The sequence below is a fragment of the Grammomys surdaster genome, unplaced genomic scaffold (genome assembly GCF_004785775.1).
Source record: "Grammomys surdaster isolate TR1022 unplaced genomic scaffold, NIH_TR_1.0 126546, whole genome shotgun sequence".
Lineage (NCBI taxonomy): Eukaryota > Metazoa > Chordata > Mammalia > Rodentia > Muridae > Grammomys > Grammomys surdaster.
This window is the reverse complement of record NW_021621338.1, coordinates 4,895,006-4,916,514: the sequence shown is the minus strand read 5'-3', so window position 1 is coordinate 4,916,514 and position 21,509 is coordinate 4,895,006. Positions and strand designations below refer to the sequence as shown.

Here is a 21,509-nt window from a genome sequence, read left to right as displayed (position 1 = left end):
GAATTGTTTCAATTTTAGTTCCAAATGTATGAAACGCTGGTGAGAATTTCACTTGGTCAGCCTGACCCAGCCGGGCAAATGTTGAATTTCTCACATATGACTATGCTGGAAAGCTCTGAGTCAGGTAAGCTGTTTGTATCCATACTAAATTAGATGACATTCTTCTGGGTGACAGATAAGCTCCATTCTAAGTGGCAGCCGTGGGGAGTCAGCCCACAGGTACCTCTGATGCTGACAGTTGGGAACAGGGAGGGGTGAATCTGATTGAGAAGACCGTGGTACTTTTTTTCGTCAAATGTCCGGATCCCAGTGAAATGGATAACAGGGACTGTGTAGTATTCTATCAGTGGTCACTGTCATTGCTAGGGAGGAACCTGGAACCATGCATTTGGTGGGCTAGAACCCAGACCAAGAGAAGAGGGTAGAGGTTGGTGACACATTTTTCTTCTTTTCCTTTTGCATTCATGTTGCCCAATAAATAGTCTCTTTCCTAATAAGGTAATGGAGATCTTAAATATAAGACTAAGATAAGTCACAATGAATGCACTCTCCTGGACCAAATATTGGAGGGCAATTCTCCATCCTCTTATAACCTCACCAATCTTACCGATTACATAGCTCATCCATTAAGATGGTGCTTACATGACAGACCAAAATAAAGAGGAAGAAGAGGAGGAGGAGGAAGAGGAGGAGGAGGAAGAGGAGGAGGAGAAAGAGGAGGAGGAGAAAGAGGAGGAGGAGACAGGGAGAGGGAGAGGGGGAGGGGCAGAGGGAGGGGGAGAGGGAGAGAGAGAGAGAACAAAAATGAAAAGGAAATGAGGCCAGCTAAGGGCCAAGGTCATGGCTGGTTCAAACACATGAGGCATACAGGCAGTGGGGTAGAGGATGGAGCACTCTGAGCCTCCTTCCTCCTCCTCCTCCTCCTGCCAGAGTTTACAGTGGAAAGGACTTAAGAGGAAACAGGACCAAGGCAACACAGGACAGAGATGGAGAGTCAGGAGAAGAGACTCCTCCCCCAAATCTGGCTACTCATAGAGGCCTAGGCAATCTCCTTCCCAGAATCTCGGGGAATACCTTAGCCTCAGTCTCTTCGGAGTAGCAGGGAAGGGGTAGCACAGTGCAGTGCTTAGGGATGTCCAGCCAACAGTTGCCCTAGCTCAGCATCTTACTGAGGTGAGAGGAATTAGCAGCTGAGACCATTAGCATGCATGACAAATAACATGACATTATACAAACACCGAAGTTCCTAATGGGACCAGCCACGCTTGCTAAATGCTGTGTGCAACTGGTGTACCACGTTGCGCAGTACAGACACAGAACGCTTCCCTGGTCACGTGAAGGTGTGCTGGTCAGTGCTGTGCCCTGGAACACTTTGCTAATACTCCCTAGTCTCCGTTACCGTATTAGTGAGTGACAGGGACACAACAACAGAAGCTACTTCAAAGAGCTGGGTTAAATGTTACTTACATGATCAGTGGTGGGCGTAGTACATAGGAAGCACTCAGCAAACACCAAAGAGTTGTTACTCTTATCCCAGACTCACACTAATTTGTTACTTGAATAAGCAATTTCCATTACCATATCACGTATTACTAATAACATTCCCAGGCTGCTAGCCTGGCCTGGCTATGAATCATATTCTTTTTTTTTCCATCTGTAAGATAAGAGCATCAGATGCATGTGTGACACACATATACAGGACTCAATAGAGCCCAAGGAGAGAGACATGCAAAGATTTTGGGGAGAAAAAAGTACATGGTATTCTGCAAACAGAAGCAAACGCTCAGAGACAGGGCGCCTGGTATTAGTAGGTACCCAACAGAGAGGCTTGTGGGACAGATGTGGCAGCTACCAGAAGCTTCACCTCTGTTAGGCACTCACCTCACACGCCAGGGATCCCCTCCATCTATACCCCACTTAGGGTTATTCAGTGGGTGAAATTGACTCAGGGCTCAGGCAAGACTGCCTTCATGTGGCCAGTGGCTATATGCTCTAGTTGCCTGGGTCCTGGTTACTGTTGTTCTCAACCAAGAATCAACATCCGTGGGTTTTCAAAAGCAGGACCTGATGGGGTGGCTACTGGGCATCCAACTTGGTTTCCATGGCCCTGGGTGTAAGGGTGGGGAGGTAGGAAGAAGGGTCAGTGTCTCAATAGAGTTCTCTTCCCACAAGACAGTGTCATTTCCTTCCACATCCTCCCTGTACCTCCAGAGCTGGACAGCATCACTACCTACGGACAGCTGGTCTGGGACCCCCTCTATTGGCAATGTCTTTGCCACCACTGGTCCTGCCTGCTCCAGCTACTCTCTGGGCCCTGTGGCCTCCATCCAACCACTTTAGACCAAACAGTGCCTTGTAGGGTAAGAAAGTCAGCTTGTTCCACAACCAGTGCAGAGTGTGGACCTGCCTGCCAGCCTCTTGGGTCCTGGAGCCAGTCTGACTTATGGGGCCTGCTGTGATGCTTGGTATAGCCCAATGACACAGTGAAGGTTTTCTGGCTGCCCAGGATGAAGCAGGCACAGAGATGCCATGATGAGCTGAGGACTCGGGGGCTGGAGGGCACGGAGGGTCTAGACAGAGGGCTCTGGAAGGACAGGAGTGGAATCCCCAAGGCCCAGAGAGTATGAAGAGAAGGGCAGGGAAGGACATGGCACTTTCCAGAGCCTCACGGAAAGCCGAGCTCATGTGCACAGCATCACCCTCAAACGCTAACAACTAACATTTGTCTACAGCTTTACAGTCCATAAAGCTCATTCGCACATTCACTTCCATCCGTGAGGATGGTATAATTATCTCTGGTTTACAAATGAGGGAACTGAAGCTCGGGAGGTTCAACGTGGCAAACACAGAATTTCCAGTCAAGTGCTGACAGCTGCCGTGCCCCAAGCTGCTTTCCGAACCTTAAATGGCTCCCAGGTGGCCACCAGCCAGGATTGGGGCACTTCATACCCTGCCCATTGGCAGCTCTCAGCCCAAGCCAGGTATTGACTGGAGTTCTGGAGCCAGGCCTGGAGCCCCTAGGAAAGCTGGGAGCTGACTCAGAGGCCAGATCCCAGAGGTGATGGAAGGATGGAAGCAGGAAGTGGACGGGTGGACATGATTCAGCGTAGTGGGAGAGTGAGGAGAGAGGAGAACGCCTCAAACAGCTCCAGGAAGGAATGTGGAATGAAGAAAAAAGATCACAAGCCAGACATACCACCAAAGGAGCTAACATAGCCCAAAGGCTGATACCAGAGCCCACCAAGAACTCCCAAATTGGGAATGTGTTAAAGGCTGAAGCTCTGGCATGTGCATCCATGGGCTCCAAGCTTGTCTCGGCAACACTGAATGAAAGAAAGACAGAACATGAGAAGTACTGATTCCCAGCCTCCTCCAGGGCCCTGAAGCTTCAGATCAAGGATCCCAGAACACTGTTCTCTGAGCTCTAGCCTCCTAGAGGCTTTGCACACCCATTTGGAAACATCCATTTGATAATATCTGTGGGTTTCACCATAATCTTTTCCTGCTTCAACACCCTGCCCATCCCCTCCTCTCCCCACTGCCCAAGATCAGCACATTGTTAGACATAACCACCTAAATGAGTAGCACTGCCATGCACATAGATACTGGCCCAGCCCTGCCTGAACCAGAGAGATACTGACTGCGCTGAAACTCAAAGGAAGTAGTCTGGCACCAAGTGAGGGCCTTTGTAAAGAATAGACAGGACAGCCTCAGCATGGCCGACACTGAGTATTCTCCTTGCTGCCTCTGTAGGGCCAGAGATCCAATGGGGACGGATACAGACAGCACTTGGACTGTGTTACTTTCTGTTTTCTTCTTGTCCTGGGACAAAATGGATCTCAGAAGCTCTTGGTACATCTTAAATCCCTTGAACAAAGTCATTCTTTTTCTCATAGACTCAAAGACCATTGGCCTTTCCACCAGACCCCACTCAGACACACAACAGCAGTGGTTCTCAACCTGTGGGTCTTGACCCCTTTGGGGTTTACATGGCTCTTTCACAGGGTTGCCTAAGACCATCAGAAAACAGATACTTACATTATGATTCATAACAGTAGCAAATTACTATTATGAAGTAGCAACAAAAATAATATTGGGGGCGCCACTACATCATGAGGTGTATATTAAAGAGTGGCAGCATCAGGAAGCTGAGAGCCACTGCTCTCTAGGATGCTCAAAGATGAATTTCGCCAACTTCATGGATTTTTCTGGATGAGAATACCCCTGCCCAGAGACCAGGATCACTTAAACTGCTTCCTCCAGAGAGTCAGACCCAGCACAAAGAAGGGTTGTGCACCTTGGGAAGCCAAAACTTGGAACCCACACATTCACGTTCACCAGGAAGAATCCACAGCTCACCCCAACCAGGACCCCTCTGGAAGGCTCCCTACCAGGTCTCACGGCCAGCGAAGAAGCACAGCTAGCCTGGCCCAGTTCGTTGGTGGCAGTGGCTGTGTAGCTCCCAGCATCAGCAGCCTGGGCCTCTCTGAGCAGCAGTGTGTGCCGCTCACCTTCAGCCCGGATGAGAAGACGACCTTCACTGTGCAACACTGACCCATCCTTTTTCCAGGACACTGTGGGGAAGGAGGAAAAGCCAGCTTGCCATGACCACAAAGGGTTTGCTGGGAACTCTTGTCCTTGCCCTCACCCCACAGGAGCACAGCCTATTGTTTTTCCACTCGAATAGTTTTTTATATAATTTTTAAATTGAGACAGGGTCTCATGTAGCCCAGGCTCACTATGTAGCTGGGATTAAGGATGCTCTGCCATATCGTGCAGTGCTGTAGAGCCGACTCAGAACCATGTGTATGCTCTGCCAACAAAGTACATCTTCAGCCTTCTTCCCTTTGGGGAATTTTGAGGAATCTGTCCTCACTCCAGAAACTAGGCTACCTAGTTCAAGAGATGTGGAGGTAGGGGACAATCTTCCAGAATATACCAGAGCCGGGCAGCCCCATGGTCTGACAATTTTTCTCTTCCCCACCATGCGGTAAGAGGATTCCAGGAAACCTATCCCGTCCCTATACCACATGCTCCCCACCACAACCTGCCAGCCTCCAGCTCTCCCTGCAGCTCACCTTGGGGTGGGGGGTTGGCGGTGATGATACACTTAAGTAGCACATCAGCTCCTGGCGCCACCACCATGTTCTGCAGAGGTATCTCAAACACTGGTGCCTCCAGGGGCTCTTCCCCAGCAGAAACATAGGAGTCATCCGAGGACTCTGCCAGACACAAGAGCAGAGGTAGAGAGGGTAAGGGGGCATGAGACTTGTGGTGGCATTGGGGAGACATTTGTAGGGAGAGGGGATGTTGGCAGTACAGAATCCTAGAAAACCAAACCCAGCATGAGGGGTTTCTGGAAGGTAGGGTTTGAGGGAAGCAAAGGCCTCTCTCTCTTGAATGTCCTGAGGCAAAGGAAGGGGAAGTCAGAGCAAATGTTCTTAATCAGAACAGGGTGGCAGAGGCCACACTTCGTACCCAGTTCCTGCTGGTACTGGAGGGCAGTGGTGTATGCAGAGGGTGTCTTCGCATGAACTGGCCATTTTGTGTGTTCTGGCAGATCTTTGAAAGCACTCTAGGGGCCACAAGATTGTCTAAGCACCAAAGGGGAGAGAACAAGCTACTGGTGACCTATGACCTAAACAGCAATACTAGGTTCACAGGGAAATGTGGCAGGTGGGGATGGGCAGATAGTAAACATGTAAGGCCACCAGATTTCCCGAAGAGGCAGTGGTAGAGAGATCAGATAGTCTAGGAAGATCAGCTTTGATTCTGTCCCTTCAGCAGACAGTAACACTGGACTTCACTGAGAACAGAGTACCAGCAATACAAAAGGAAATAGGATATGGTGTCTCCTTATAGGATACAGAGAGATAAGGACCATACTGCTGTGGATCTCTCTAGGTATCTTCTGAGTGTGTGCTGGAGGTTCCGCCCAGAGCCTTGTGCATACTGGACAAATGCTTTCCCACTGATATCTCCCTCTCTCCAACTCCCCCCTTAGCATCTTCTACCTCTAACATTCTATCAGCTAGATAATGGACAATGTAGGCAGCCCCAAGGGCAGTGAGGACCCCAGGTTGGCCGTCTTCTTAACTAGATCACCCTCGACAAATGAGACCGTCTCTCTGAGCCTCAGCTTTGTTATGGGGAAGATGGCAGGATAGCATTTGGTGCTTTGTACGGCTGGTGTACAGACAGAGAGGAGGTGACATCTCTATGGGTCTATTTGACACACCTGGAACACTCGTGGGAACACAGTAATCGTGGTATGTGTGACGGAGGGAGCCCATACATGTCTAATGATTCTGAGGTGCTGACACATAGGTGAAACAAGGTGGTGAGGGCCAATAATGCAGGTACTGGCAGGACCTGGGCTGGGGCACACTGGGGGACAGCAGTTAGGGACCGTAGGATTCTGTAGGTAATGCTGCTCATCATACACAGGACAGTGAAGCAGGATGCAAGGATGGGACAGGGGAGGCTAGAAGGTGAGTGTGGCTCACAGTGTGACCACAAAGGGGTAAGGACACCATGCTGGAATTGGGACGTGGCGGGGGGTGGGGGGGGAGACAGAGTAAAGGGTTAGAGAAGCTTCCAGTGTTTTTTTTTTTTTCCAAGAATTTTAGAATGCCTGTTCTCACAAATGGATGGGGGGCGATGAGAACGCCTTAGGTTCCAGCCAGCGCCTCCTCCAGCTGTTGGTCCTTGGCCCCGCTGTCTAGCAGGCCACTGGACCAGGGAGGACCTACAGCAGACACTCGGGCTTTGCTCACTGGGCACACTCACATCGCGCCTCGTCAGTAGCTGATCCTAACTTGTAGGTACCTTTACTCCAATCCCTGCCTGTGTCAAAGCTAGAAGCCACAAACCGACTTCAGCCAGCAAGCAGTCTCACTGTTCCCTGAGCTCTCTCAACCGGCGTCAGGGGACATTCTCAGCCCTTCCTGTGCTCTTACCGAGCTCGGGGGAAGTAGGCCGAGCACGGCGACCTTTGCCTTGGCTGCGGGTCCCTCTGCGGTCCCAGGGCCCCCAGGGACCATCCTCCTCAGGTCCTCTGCGCAGCCTCTTCTCAGCCTCAGGTCCCGCTCTGTTCTTCTCCAAGGTTTGGGGCAGAACAGAGTCTTCTACTCCCGGAGTGGCCCAGGGCAGAAAGCGAACTGCTTGTGCAGGAGGTTCCCGTTTGCGACCGGAGGGGGCTTTTGTCCTGCTCTCCGGGGGATCCGTGGTGAAGGGCGGCACAGGGCTCCTGCACTCCTGGATGGCTCTGCTCCTGGTTAGCGGGAATTGGTCCCGACGCTTGATCTCCTGCTGCGGGCCTTCCCCGGGCTCAGTCCTGCCCAGCAGCCCTCTGCTTCGGGGCCTCCCAGGCTCGTCCCCAGATTTGCCCGCGCCACTGGGAGGAGGCGACTGGGTGGCAGCAGGGCTCACAGCCCGTGAGGTCTTGGGTGTGGAAGGCCGGGAGAAGAGTGGGGGCTCTCCGGGGTCCCGAGGGGATGGGGCGCGCTGCAGCGTGGCACGCAGGGACTCGTGAGAACGCACCAGCTCCTCCCGCGACGTAGATCGGCGGATGCGACCCAGCTCCTGGGCAAAGCGGAGCTCGAGGTCCGAGGTTGCACTGCATTGTCTTGTGCGCTCGTCCAGCGAGGCCGCCTTTTGCTGGAACAGGCGACGCCGTTCTGCCACACTGCCCCGAGGTGACCGCAGCTCCTCCTGCGAGGTCCCGGGTGTGCCCCACGCCGCGCCGCCCTCAGACTTCGGCTGCTCCAGAGAGCGAGCCTTGCGTAGGGGCACCCAGGGCCGCAGGGGCGCTGGCGGCGAGTCGCTGCGCTCCAGGCTGCGACGCCGCTCTTCGAAGAACTGCAGCTTGTCCAGGATGCGGGAACCCGCGCGCACCAGCCGGGGCGAGCGGCCCAGTGCTGACAGGCGACCCGAAGCCTCGCTCAGTGGTGTCTGGGGCCGGGACTCCACCGTGCCTGTCAGCGACGGCCCCGATGACTTAGGCTTTTTCCCTCGCTTCTCTTCGGTGGTGATGATGTCCTCAGGCAGCGAGGGCTCCTGAGCACGCCGATGGGGAGAAGTGGGAGTAGCTGGGGGCTGGGCACTAGGTCCTGGCAGAGCCCTCTTTCCCACCCGAGGAGATGGTGGGGGAAGCAGAGCAGACTTGGAGGGAGGTGGAAGGGCAGGGCGTGGACGAAGGGCATCACTGGCTGGTTGAGGCTGAAGGTCAGGCTCCTCTCTGCGCAATCCACTCGGAGGAATGCTGCTGCAGAACCAAGGCCGAGAGGGGTGGAGGACTCAGGGGGCCTTTCCTCCTAGACCCCCTAGCTTGTGAGAGGGATTGAGCAGTGGGGCATGCTGGGCAGGCTTGGGGTGACAAGGGCCAGATTTTCCTGCACACCCCCTACCCTCCACCCCCGCCCCCCGGAGCACAGCCAGAGCAGGTGCTGGGGAGAGGCCAGCGGCTCAGGCACCAGAAGACTGGGCTATTGGCTGGGTCCAAATACAGACTCAGCCCCAGGGGTTCTGGCCAGCCCCCTCCCCCCAGCCCTGGAAGCTGGGGCACAGCAAGTACTGAGCTTGAGGGAGAGAAAGGAATGGCGCTGAGGAGGACCCAGAGATGAGATGGCAAGGGAAAACACAAGGGCTGGATGGGGAGGGGCTCCTCTCATGAATGTGCCTCCTACTCATTCCTGCCCCAAGCTGGTCCCCACAGGAGCCCTACCCAGTCTGGATAGGATACTTGTCCTTCACAGTGAGCAACTGCCTCCTCACTAGGCAGAGGCTTTAGGGAGCAGTATCTTATCCCTGTGGTGACCTGAGTCCATTCCTTAACACCAGCACCCATAGGTTCTCGATGGATACTGCATATGGCACCTGGGATCTCTGGGGAATGGAATATCCAAACTCCCACACCTCTTGATCAGTTTACTTATAGTATAGGCTTCTGTCTACCCCTCATATTTACTGGGGAAAAATCTGAGCCCTTGAAAAGCACGGAAGTCCTCCCTCAGAATTAGCCCTGCTCAGAAATAACTACCAAGTGGGACTGAACAAAGAGTGTGGGAGACGAATGTAGAAGCCTGTCAACCTCAAGTACCTTCTCATTAAACAGCGTTTTGATGCCCAGGAGCCTCAGTTTCCCTTATCTGGATGGGGAAAGGGCATGTTACGCAGGAAGATTGGCAAGAAAGGTATCTGAGAGCTATTATCATACCTGACATATTAGAGAAAGCGGAAAACTTACAAGCATGCTCACGGAATACTTAGTGTGTGCCAGGCATGAATTAAGGCTTCACTTGCATTGAGCTTAAAAAAAAAAAATCCTTACAGAAGTCCCTCAACAGAACAATTGATACTGTCCCATTTACAGATAAACTTGAGGTTGGTTTAAGGAGGTCCAGTGCCCTCCCAAGATGGTAGCTAAGACTTGGTGCTAGGGACGGAACACAGATAGCCTGATCCCAAAGCCTTTGCTCCTGCCCAACTGTCTCAGTGTCTGGGAACACAGAAAGAAGAAGAAATAGTACAGTGCCATCCAGGAGCCTAAGTTCTTTGGCTGCTTCAATGTAAGGATATTTTAGACTACCTGAGTCACCACCCACTCTATAGACCCACCCCTGCCTGGAAGAGGAGGAAGGGGTAAGGACGGGATGCCAGCAAGGAGGCAGTCTATGAGGGAGGTATGGGGGAGGGGGGGCAAAAGTCCTTAAGGAATGATCTCTGAGAACTGGGTGAGGCCTGAAGAGAAATTGGGGACAGCAGAGGAGACCTCTTGCTGGCAGCTCCTAGCTCCAGGCCAGACTGTACCATAGATATCACTAAGGAAATGGGTTCCTCTGAAGTTGCCATAGCAACTCCAGGCTCAGGCTGGGGCCTGGGAAAGAAAGGCAGGGAAGGAGTGCCTGATAACAGCAATAAGATAAGCAAAGGCACTCCTGAGGCCCCTGCCTTGACCTAGGCCTCTAGCCTGCCCTTCACTAACCACTCCAAGCACCCTCCTAAACAACCCACTAAGGCATCTTGCTTAAATTCCATATGTCCACCCGACACCCACATCCATCACAAATCAAGCCCCCTTTCAGTTCCCCAAATACTCCATCACATCTATCATCAGCCACTCCCCACTTCTGACATAGCAACTCCCCCTTTCTACCATCCCCCAAGTCTCCAAAAATGGCTTCAACACCTCCACATGTCATCCATCCCCTTACCACATCAGCATGGACCCAACCTCAGATGTGGTCCATGAGATTCTCACATCCCCCATCACTGCTACTCCAACCCTTCCTCTCCACCCCAGCACCCTATTTCCACCCTCTCCTCATTTCTCAGCCCCCTGCCTCCCCACAGCCCACATCCTCCGCAGGCCCCTTGTCCCAGCTGCCCCTGACCACCTCGCTCTCTTCTCTCTCCTGGGTGCTGTCTCGTTCCCCTGCTCTCTCCTGCTCTCCCGGGAGCTGCTGTGCAGAAAGGTTCTGTTCCTCCCAGAAAAAGGCCCACATGGGAACAGGAATGTGCAGGGAGAGGAAAAGGCAGCAGCTGCTGAGACAGCAGGCACGGAGGGGGCCTCTGAGGGGGGGGGGATCCTAGGACAACTGGAGCCTACATGGGCGAGGCATGAGAGGGGCCCTGGCAAACTGGAGCTCTTAGAGGAGACGTGGAATGGACAGAGGGGGTCCACAAGACCATGAAGACTGCACTGTGAGCCAGCACAGGTGGGAGCAGGAGGCCGTGGGTGGGAGTGGTGTGGGAAGAGAGTGTAGCCAAGGCTAGGCGTGGAAGCGGTGGGGAATGGAGTACACAGAGATGGATGAGGCAGAGAAGACTGGGGTGGAGGCTGGCAGAGCGGTGATGGGGCCGCACAGGACAGCATGGTGAGGTGAGACAGTGTGAACCCAGGCGAGGCAATTACTTACACGTGGATTGAGAGCGCCCGTCCTCTGTACAGACTGAACGCGCTGCCATACAGGTCACTGGCCACCGAAAGGCTATCCTCTGACCCCCAGCTTGCGCCCACCAGATTAGCTCGCGATGCCCGCACCAGCGGCTCCACCCCCAGGTGCCGTGGCCCGGCCCCGGTTGTCTGTGCTTGCCTTGGGCTGCCTGGGAGGGGGCGGGTGCCACCCCCGCTGCCCGCTTCCTGCTCCAGGACCGTCTGCCCGCTGCCCCACCAGCTCACTTGCTCCTCTGAGGTGCCTGTCACGGAGGTCGGGGGTGTGTCCAGGGAGGTGCCCACCAGGGTGTCAGAACCCCCTAAAGAAAGGAGCACAGTGAGGCAGAGGTACCCTTTGTAGAAAGCCAGTCTGCTTGCTCTTGGAGCACCCAGAAAGCTCACCCGTGGGGGTGCTGAAGGCCCTGTCATCCCGAAGCTCCAGGCGCTGGGTCCCCGGCACATCGCTGATGTCATCCTCAGCAGTCTCCGAGTCTGGATAAGAAGGGGTCTGTGTGGGCAGGGACCTCCTCCCTGTGCCTCCAACTCTTCCCTAGTCGCCTCCTGCCTCCCCCACAGCAAGTTCCATCTTAACCACAGGGAGAGTTCCAGGACCCAGTCTACTCTCTTTTGCTCCTGACATCCCCTTGTCCAGCCTGGGATGTTTAAGGTAGCCCCTCCCATGCTGGTGCCCTGGCTCCATCTCTGGACCACTCATCCTTGGATGCTCACCATTACATCCATGGATCCCTTCAAATAAGCCACCCCCCCACACCCACTTAATGGCTTACCAGGGCCTCATCCACCCTCACCATGTCCACAACAGCTTAAAGTCTTGAATAGCAGCATCCCACATAACAAGGCCCTAACTCATAGGGCTCAAAAGTCTAGGTTCCAGTATCCCAGGAACAAAGAGGAGTCACCTCAGAGTTGTACTGTCAAGGCACGCAACCAACAGCAGGACCAGGCTGTCCTGAACCCCAAACCAGCCGGAAGGCATCAGGGTGTAACTGAGGCAGCGTGAGAAGCCCAGACTGGGTTGGGGAAGGGAGTGAGGGGCTAGGGCAGGAGCCAGCTTCCTACCGTAACTTTGCTTTCTGCAGGAGCGGAAAACTTCGCTTCCATAGGAGCAGCAGGAGAGAGATGTGGACAGACAGTTATCAGAGTGTTTGTGGGATGGGACATGGAAGGCAGACAGAACATAGGGAGGCATGAGGGTCCCTGCTGTCCAGGGATACCAGAGATGTTCTGTGGGATGGGGAGGAGAGGGAGGGCCCCCCCAGAATGTACCAACACTGGGGAGCCATATGGTTGGGTTGTCATCTCAACTGCCCAGTGGTTTTAGTACCCTTAGCACTTACTGGTACTCTCACTAGCCACACACACACACACACACACACACATGCCCAGTCACAGACTCAGTGTTTGTACTGTATTTCCACCTTTCCTCACAAATGCATTCCCATCTGTCTGCACTGGACTGTGGCAGCCATCTTTCCCCAAGAATTCCTCTACTACTGAATGGTCCTCAAAATAAATAAATAAATAGAAAAAAATTTAAAAATGTTGTGGTTAGGTTAGGAATAAAGATTCCTGGGCATTTTTCAATATCCTAGAGTCTATCATGTTCTGTGCCTCAGTTTCCCTTTAAGTACCAAAACAAGCAGTGGCCATGTGATCATTGCCAGAACATGGCACTTGGTCCCACAGAGGGACAACAGAGATCCCAGGCCCATGATGGATGTGCTAAGGAGCCCCTTCCCAAATACTGGGGCTTTTCTCTGCTGCGGAGAATAGCTCTTTTTGGTGGTGGATAGATGGGGAGGGGGTTTCATATCTCATGGGCTATCTTTAGGGCCATAATGCCTCATGAAGGGACATGGACCAAGAGGAGAAGCGGGCAAGGGCTACAGCAGCCAGAAGTCCACGCACCATGGGTAAGTCGGCCAAAGGCCCGGCGGGAATGGCCGGTTTTCTGAAAGAGAAAAGCCAGAATGAGTTGTTGAGGGGGAGGCTCGCTCCTGGGCCCATTCGCATTCCAATCTACTGTTATCAAACAGGAACTTTACCAGGGGCCAGGGAAGAGAGACCAGAGCCACTAGGTTGTACTAGTCGTAAATGGCTCAGCTCTCCTTCCTCTAGGGTATCCAGCTGGGCTCTGGGGAGAAGCCTGGGAAAGAAGCGAGGCGGTAGAGCAAACCCTAGTACTTCCTAAGGGATAGAGACTCAGCCTGGGGTCAGAGCAGCACGCCCAGAGATACAGGGGAGGAGACAAGGAAGTCAGTGTGACCGAGGGAAGATGATGTGGGGGGCGCTAGAATTAATAGAGATGGAGGGCCGAGGACACAGATTCCTGCTGCGGGGAAGGGCAGATACCTGGGGGTAGGTGTCAAGCAGTCAGGATAGGGGCTAGCAAAGGGTAAAGTTATCGCTCAAAAGCCAGCGTCTCCCTAATGCAGGAAGGAGGCCCCAGTACGTAGAGGACAGAGCTTGGGGAAATTTCTTGAGCCCAGAGAGGATCCATGCGCTTTGCTTTCAAGATCTCCGGAATACCGAAGGCTGCAGAGTGGGGGGCCCAGGAAAAGCCTGGCGGGGACTGAGGCCAGAGCTGGATGTGTGTGAGATGGCAAAGCAGCCAGTGGGCGCTATGTGCGGAGGCTGCAACGGGGCCTCCAGGGGTCAAGGGGGTTGGGGTTAATGGGGTTTTCTGCCCTTCAAAGCGGGGAAGGGCCTGCGCTTTCCAGTCGCCGGCCAGGGCGCCCCCTCCCCAGGAACGTGCCTGGCCCGTCGCCCCCACTCTGCAGGGCTGGGGTGGGGCCAGCGCTACTCCATCGCCCCTTCCCCTGGGCCCAGCCGCGGTGACCCGCCCTCCCTCGGGGCGCCCAGCCCTTCCTGCCCCCACCCGGAGCCGCCCGCCCCCGGAGCCCTCACCTGGAAACGCTTCTTCACCCACAGCTTCTTCATGGCGGGGGAGGGGGCCGGGCCGGCGGCCGGGCGAGGAGGGGACAGGCGGGGGCGGGGCGGAGTCGGAGGCGGGGCAGGGGGCGAGTTGGGGAGCGGGCAGGAGCCGGCGCGGGTGGCGGAAGGAGCCGCCGGGCCTCGGGAGCCGAGGTGGGGGTAAGATGAAGGCGGCGGCGCCCAGAGCCCGCCCTTCCTCCGCCAGCCTGCGCCCCACCTGGCGACCCTTCCCTTTCTGCCCACCCTGGGACAAAACGCGCCGGCTTTCCAGCTCTCTCACGAAACACCTCCCGACGCTGAGAGCCCGCACCCCCACCCCACATCTGCCTTTCGGCCCCCAGGCACATGGGGAAACTGAGGCACAGAAAGGGGTGCTGTAGCCTTTAGTTCAGGCCACTTTCGTATGCAGCTAGAGGCAGCCTCCTTGCCGCATCCCCTTTCCTCCTGCAGGCTGGCTATGGAAGGTCAGCAGCATCTTCTCTGGCGTACTCCGCAAACATGCGCACACGCACACTGTCAGACAGCACCCAACTCACCTCAGGGTACAGCACCGGGTGGGGGCGCCTAGGTCATGCCAGCGCAAAGGTCCTTGGGTTGGGACTACGGGTTATCTTGGACACAGGTTTCTCAAAAAAGGGGCTTGCCTCTCTTGGTTCTAATTTCTGGATGTTCCTATGATGTCTTCTCCCATCCATCCATCCATCCATCCACCCATCCATCTGTCCATCGGTCCGTTCATACACACACACACACACACACACACACACACACCGGCGTGGGCAAAGGTTACCCATAGATATTCCTAATAATTAAAAGTCAACTTATGTTCTCACAGTTGAGCTACTTACAAGATTTTTGGTGTGTCCCCTCTACTGCCCAACCCATCTTATTCAGCACCACGTGCACACACTGTGTCTAAACAAAGTTCCAGCTTCCTTTCCTACTGATAATGTAGCTAGGTTTCATTAGGATTTGTCAAGGGCCTGGCACTTTACAAATGCCAGCTCATTTAAAACAAAGGCAGGAGCCTGAAACTCTTTTTTTTTTTTTTTGGTTTTTCGAGACAGGGTTTCTCTGTGTAGTCCTGGCTGTCCTGGGAACTCACTCTGTAGACCAGGCTGGCCTCGAACTCAGAAATCTGCCTCCCAAGGGCTGAGATTAAAGGCACACTCCACCACCGCCCGGTAGAGCCTGAAACTCTTAGGACTATTCCCATCCCTGTTTAACTGACAAGTGGCTGAGGCTAAGAGAACCACTACAGGTCTCTTCCCAGCATGCACTGGGTGGTGTCAGTCCCAACTATGACTACAGTAACAAGTGCAGCCTTCTTGGTAAGTTATGCTGAGGACTTTGTGTGAGTTTAATTCCCATAAGCAATTACTTGTCCCACAAAGCCATTACTTGTCCCAGGTCACAGAGCTAATAAATTGAGGGATCCTGGATTCTCTGACTAGGTTATTGACCATTATGCCATAAAGAACCACATGCTAGTTCTTTCCATGTGTCTCCTGACCTTATTGCTTTAAAACCTTGGCAGTGAGATAAATACAGACACAGACCCAATGAATTTGGTTGGGTTTAGGGTGAGACAACACACTTACATTCAGTTGCTGAAAGCAATTCCTATCTCGGTTGTTTGTTTGTTTGTTTGTTTTTCTACGTAGCATCTGTAGTTGTTTACATTTGAGACCCCCTTTTAAATTATTATTATTTTGGTTTTGTTTTGAGACAAGCTCTCATTTTATAGCCCTGGCAGGCCTGGAGTTCACTATGTAGACAGGTTGGTCTCGAATTCAGCCTCTCTGTGCTGGGATTAAAGACATGTGCCACCATATCTGAGGGGCTTAAGGTCCCATCTTCTACACTCTGGCTATGTACAGGTGTTCTTGTCTCTCAGCCCACTAGTGGCCAATGGTACACATGGGGACATGTGTTTAACGATGTGCATTGAGATAGGACATTTGTACACCCATACTAGTTCCAGCCAGAGGCCCTAGGCACCCCCCTCCCAAACACAGCAGCTCACAGATGGAGGAGCTGAGTGGACAGAGTGGGTAACATGAGCCTCTGTTCCCCAGGAGAATCCGAGGGGCTGGCACATTCCACAGCAAAAATAACCAATGGGCAGCGGGCGTGAGTGATGGGACAGCTGGGCTTGAAGAGTGACTGGCAGGATCTTATGTTCCTGTCCTGAGTCTGTGCAGCAGCCTGAAGGACTGAGCTGGAAGGTCCTCACAGCATGAGCCCCCTCCTTTTCTCTTCATGGCTATGCATCTGTACTAATCTGCCACTTTCTCATGTCAGCCCTGATAGCATTCCCCTTCGCCAGAAACAACCCTAAAGGATTCTGCCTGTCCTGATCTCTTGGCAGACTGTCCTCTGAGCCACACATATTACTTTTTTTTCCTCGGCCCCCCTCCATTCAGCTTCTCTCTTTTCCTTCCCTGCAGCTCTGCCACTCTCATACTGTGCAGGGCATGGGGTCTCATATGGTGTGTTTCTCCTTGCTAGAAAGTAATCCCCAGGAAGTCGTAGTTTTTGATTCTCCCCTCTCCCATCCCCGAGTCATGTACCCCAAGCACCTAAAACGGTAGATAGATGGTACATAGGAGACACTTGATAAACAGAGGAATGAGTCACAGAGCTGCGAGCAATAGGTAAGGCGTGGTGAGGAACAGGCAGTGGATCTTCTAGCATAGCTCCTTTTATCCAGCCTTTCTTCCTTCTCTGTTCTGCCCCAGCTTGTTCCCAAGAAACTGCTGGAGAAGTGACTATCCTCCATTCTGCCCAGATCTTCAAGGAGGACTTGCTCTGATCAGCAAAGGCCTCTCTGCTCCTCTCTTGTCCCTCCCAGGATTCCTCTATGGTTCCACTCTGGCCCCTCCTCCTCTCTTTGATTGGCACTTGCTGTGCTATGCACACATGGCTGATGACACTGTTCCCGTTTCCAATTCCACAGTAGTATCTCATGGCTTTTTATACAGACATCCCAAGTCCAGGCGGGAAAGATTACAACTATAGAACTGTCCTTCCTGGAGGTTCTGGTGTATTCCTCTTCTTCCCAGGCCTCAGCTGTCTTCTTTTCTATCTAACTCTACCCTCCCCCTTCCATGCCTTCTAAGTATCCAGGATGGTTCACTTCCATCTGTTGAATGTTGGTTTTTCTGATAAACACTCTCCAGGTCCTAGCTGTTAAGCTTCAACTAATACACACCAGCTTCCCCTGCTTGCCCCTTCTCTCTGCTGCTCTGTACCCATTGCCTCCTCTTAAGCCACACAGGCTCCATGGTCTGAAGGTACCACTTGTTCTGGTCACTTGCCAGGGAGCGGTGTAAGGATGGGAGCCAGATGCTTCCAAAGAAAAAGCCTACCTGTGCTAGAGGCAGGTGGGGGAGGACTGGGGTATTGACAGGAGAAGGGTGAACGTGAGAAGCTCTTGGCTTACTTTTCCTGCACCTTTCTCTCCGTGGACAGGCAATGAGGACCCAGACTCAGAGATCCAGCTTTCCAGATCTAACCCTGCTGTCTCATTTACAATCCACTCAACCTTGGACAAGAATCTCAGCTGTCTCATATATTAGTAAAGTCCAAACAATAATCAGAAAATCTGGAAGATTAAATCATTAAACTAGATAGCATATCTGAACATGTTTAAGGACTTTACTAGCATCCTGAATCCCCGCCATTTTCCCCCCTTTATTTCCCATTCATTGCCCTAAACTCCTTATGTTTACCACCCGAGTTTTCCCATCGTACAAAACTCCCATCCAGCAGCAGACTTATTTTCCAGTGTCTTGCCAACACCCTTCCATCCTGAACTAACATCCCAAGCTTCTAAAGTGCCAGGAACCTTCATATCACCCTGTCTGTCCCAGCCAGAAAGCATTCATGGCAGGAAACTGCTCCTTCCGTCTGTAGCCAGGTCCTTTTTGGCTTCCTCGAGGTCTTTGCATCTTTGTGCTCTCGATTCCAAACAAGAGTGTTTTCTATGAAGCCTGAGCAATCCTGAGCTATTGGCTCAGCTTCCCTGGACCCAGAGCTGTCACTGAGCAGGGACAGGAGGGATGGACAATAGAAGGGGCAGAGGCCAGACTCATCTAGTTAACCCTCCAACATCACCAAAGCCACCTCTACCCCTCACCCCTGGCAGAACTGTTCTGCCACCTTATATCTATACATAGGGGTATGTTCTCAAAGGTGACATGTTTCAGCTCAGTCCTCTCTTCCTGTCAAAAGTGGATGTCAGAGACTTTAAACCCAGCCCCACAGCACTCAGCCCTTCACCCCTGATGTTCACCCATACAGCCCCAGCCGGGAGGTTGTATCCCTATGTCTAGGTGTATCCAGTGTGCCTAGCACACCACCCTGATTCAAAAGCAGCAAGGAAACAGCCCTGCTTGGGGTAAGGGAGGGTGCCTGCATCTTCACAGATGACAGCTAATTCTATGACCCTGCTTGTCTTCTTCCCTCCCTCCATCTCTCCCTCTCCTAGAACATCTTGAGTAGTAGAAAGGCCCAAGATCACCAACCAAACAGGACATTCAGTCCTGACACGCTGTGACCAGCCCTTACCTCAGGCAGACCTCCCTCCTCTCTGGTCCACACTGTTCTCACCTGGACGAGGAAGCACTTGGAGCTGCAGCTCTCTGTGAACCTGTCCAACAGCTGACAAGCACCATGATCTCTGTCCCTTCCTTTCCTGACCTCGTCTCTCCTTCTTTCCAGTTGTAGTCTTATTAATTTATCTAAAAGTTACTTTATCTATCTTTAAGTTATAGTTTGTTTTCAGCTTCTTTTACTCCAGACCACAGGTAGATGAAAAACTACAAGAATCTACTCCTTCAGCTCAGAATTTTTTCAGAACATGCTCCAGCCCCCGGGCCCAAGTTAAAGTAGTCTGTGCTGGTAGCTTCTAGGCCGATTGCCTGGGCCCTGGGACCATAACAAGACTCTTGGAAACGGGCAGGGTGACACTGGGGAGAGAAGACACTGATAAAGACAACGCCTGGCTTCCATTTCCTATTGCATTCCAACGCACCCTTCTTCTCCTCCACTAGCCAAGGTCTTTTATCCCTGGACTTTCTCCTCAGATCCCAACGATTGACCTTTATATTGTACCATGGATCAGAATGAGACATCTCTCTAGAAAATGACCCAAACAGCGGCACCTCCTCAGCTCCCAGCCCTTTGCTGTCTTCCCCAAATGAAACCCACTCCCTCAGAATTCCATTTATATCAAAGTTTGGTAGGTCTAAGACTGTTTTTGCTTTAGAGAATCATTTGGCTCAGAAATTGAACAAAACCCCCCAAACTGACCCAAGGACAATCTAGCCGGTCTGACATCCCCACCAGCTACAACAGGACCATCTACAAGACTGAGGGTCCTGCCCCTCCTCTTCTGCCTCAGTACATCAGCCTAGAACCCCACCTCCACAAGAGCCAGGGCACCAGCCCAAAGCATCCCCTCCTGTGTCTTCCGCACACTCACGTGGGAACCTCAGGAAAGAGATGTGATTCCCAGGCTTTCAGCACGGTTTCCATCTGTCCTAGGACTGTGTATTTGTATTAACACCATGAGTCCAGAACCTCCCACAACTCACAAGTGCCTGAGACACACACGCAAATACACACACACACACACACACACACACACACACACACACGTGGATTCTCAAACAGCTACATCTCATGTCTAGCCTCAGTTCCATTGCCTGATACCCAGGGTCCTGTTCATACACATCTGATCCCTCCTACTTTGCCTAGTCCTGACCACACCATTCTTGTCCCAGTGTTGATCATGGAGAGAGAAGGTCTGGCTACCCTCCTCCCACGTGGCCTGGAACAGGAGAACTGGCCTGCCTGTCTTTTAGAAAAGCACACACTTCTGAGAGGGGCTGGTCACTAGGTCTCTCGGGTCTGTCATTGGAGCAGAAGAGGGCACTTCTCTCCAGGGGGCTTTTCTCTATTGGATTAGAACTTTTGCACTATTATCCAAGAGGTCTGTGTGGGTCTCGGGCTAGACCCACCAACTGCTGACCTTTGACCTCTGACCTTCATGTGGGAAGCATCTTTACCTTGACACACTTTCCTTGCCTTTCCCTGTTGATCTGCCCCTCAGAGTGAGCACAGCTGAAAGAACAACGGGCACCTAGGAAGATGGTGAGGGACTGCAAACTGCATCACATGGCCTGGGCAGCTGTCTCTAACCCTGTGCCCCCATCCCTGCCAGGCAGGCCCCATCTCCACATTACCTCTGACCTCCAGCACTGTGAGTACAGCCTCACAGGAGGCCTGGCCCCGCTCATTCTGGGCGCTGCAGCTGTACACGCCGGCATCCTGTGCCCTGCAGCTCCGCAGCCACAGGCAGCTGGGCTCTGGGGCTGGTGTAGGCAGGAGCTGCCCATCCCGGAACCAGCTGAGGCTGGGCTGGGGTGTCCCGCTCACTACCACTCGCAGCCGCACATCACTGCCCGCACACACCGCCGCATTCTTCAGGGGCCGCAGGAAGACCGGCGCCCCGGCCCCTGCCCCGGTGACGAGGACCCCTCTGCCGGCCCCCACCTTGGCTCTCTTCGGGGGCACCCCGGGGCTGGGAGGTGCCCTCGTGCCGGCGTCCTCGCCTCGCGTGCCCCGGGCTTTTTGCATGGCCTCTGTAAGCTGGACTAGGGGGGCAAGGGATGCTAGAATTGGGAGGCCAAGGGACACCCCAGGGGGTATGGTGCCTTAAGAGATGAGTCCTGTGGGGCCGGCGGCCGGCCTTCCTGCTGCCCGCCCGCTTTCGGCCTGTGCTACCCAGAAGGTCACCAGGGCGGCCGGCGATTGCGCCTCGGGGACTATTTTTAGGGCCCCCGGCTCGGGTTGCGAATGAGCAGTGCAGGGAGGGGGCAGCAGAGGAGGGGATTTGGACTCCATGTGGCTCCTTCTCTCTTTCCCAGTGCCCCCATCGCCAGAGCTGGCCCAAAAGAATCTCCTCCCCCACGGTGTGTCCGTCCCCCCCACCCCTCAGCTTGTGAGATCTGGGGAGTCGAATTACCCCTGGGCTTAGGCCCGCTTCCTCTCTTCAGGTCCCAGTGCCCCAGCCTCACTAGGCTGGTGAAGAGGAAGAGGAAAGGTCCAGAGGAGATGCCTGAGAGGCACATGGAGAGACAGGCCCCAGTGGAGGTGAGCAGACGGGACCAATGGCCTCTCCCAGCATCTCCATAACAGCTGGTAAGCACCAAGACCCAGAGCCGGAGTTCAGGTGGATTTTTGGCTCCCAGCTGGTCCTGTACTCACCACACCACCACCCTACCTTCACCAGCCAGGTGACGCCTAATGGTCTCTCAGTTTGCCCTTACCTATAGAAAGGGTAGTTGGCTAGGATTGTGACCAGCAAAAATAGCCTTAAGGGGAGACAAAGGGACGGCATGAGGATAACATGGTAAAAGAGGGGTTTGGAAGGCTTGAACTGTGGATGAGGACAAATGCTCGGGTTGGTGGATTCCATTCTCAAGGCAGGGAGTGCTACGCCTGATTTCAAGCTTTGGAGACTTATTTGTCCAACTTGTGGAGGTTAGATACACACACACATGGGGTAAAGACAGGGGTGCAGTCTGTCATCAACTTCCCAGGTGCCCAC

The 21,509-nt window shown here is 53.5% G+C and overlaps 1 protein-coding gene across 2 annotated transcripts in view; it reads right to left on the bottom strand.

The window, feature by feature from the left end:
• The window catches only part of Speg (striated muscle enriched protein kinase), a 55,878-nt gene extending 35,197 nt beyond the window's left edge, over positions 1-20,681 (bottom strand). The window contains exons 1-6 of one of the 2 annotated variants that reach the window (XM_028760610.1): positions 20,143-20,681; positions 11,339-11,428; positions 10,920-11,256; positions 6,960-8,266; positions 5,079-5,222; positions 4,392-4,574 (exon numbers count right to left, since the gene is read on the bottom strand). In XM_028760610.1, the coding sequence (XP_028616443.1) occupies positions 4,392-4,574; positions 5,079-5,222; positions 6,960-8,266; positions 10,920-11,256; positions 11,339-11,428; positions 20,143-20,536 (2,455 nt within the window). In that variant the 5' untranslated portion in view covers positions 20,537-20,681. Of the gene's footprint in view, positions 1-4,391; positions 4,575-5,078; positions 5,223-6,959; positions 8,267-10,397; positions 11,257-11,338; positions 11,429-20,142 lie in introns of those variants that run through there. The other variant, XM_028760611.1, reaches the window with a different exon arrangement.
• Positions 20,682-21,509: the final 828 nt, after the last annotated feature.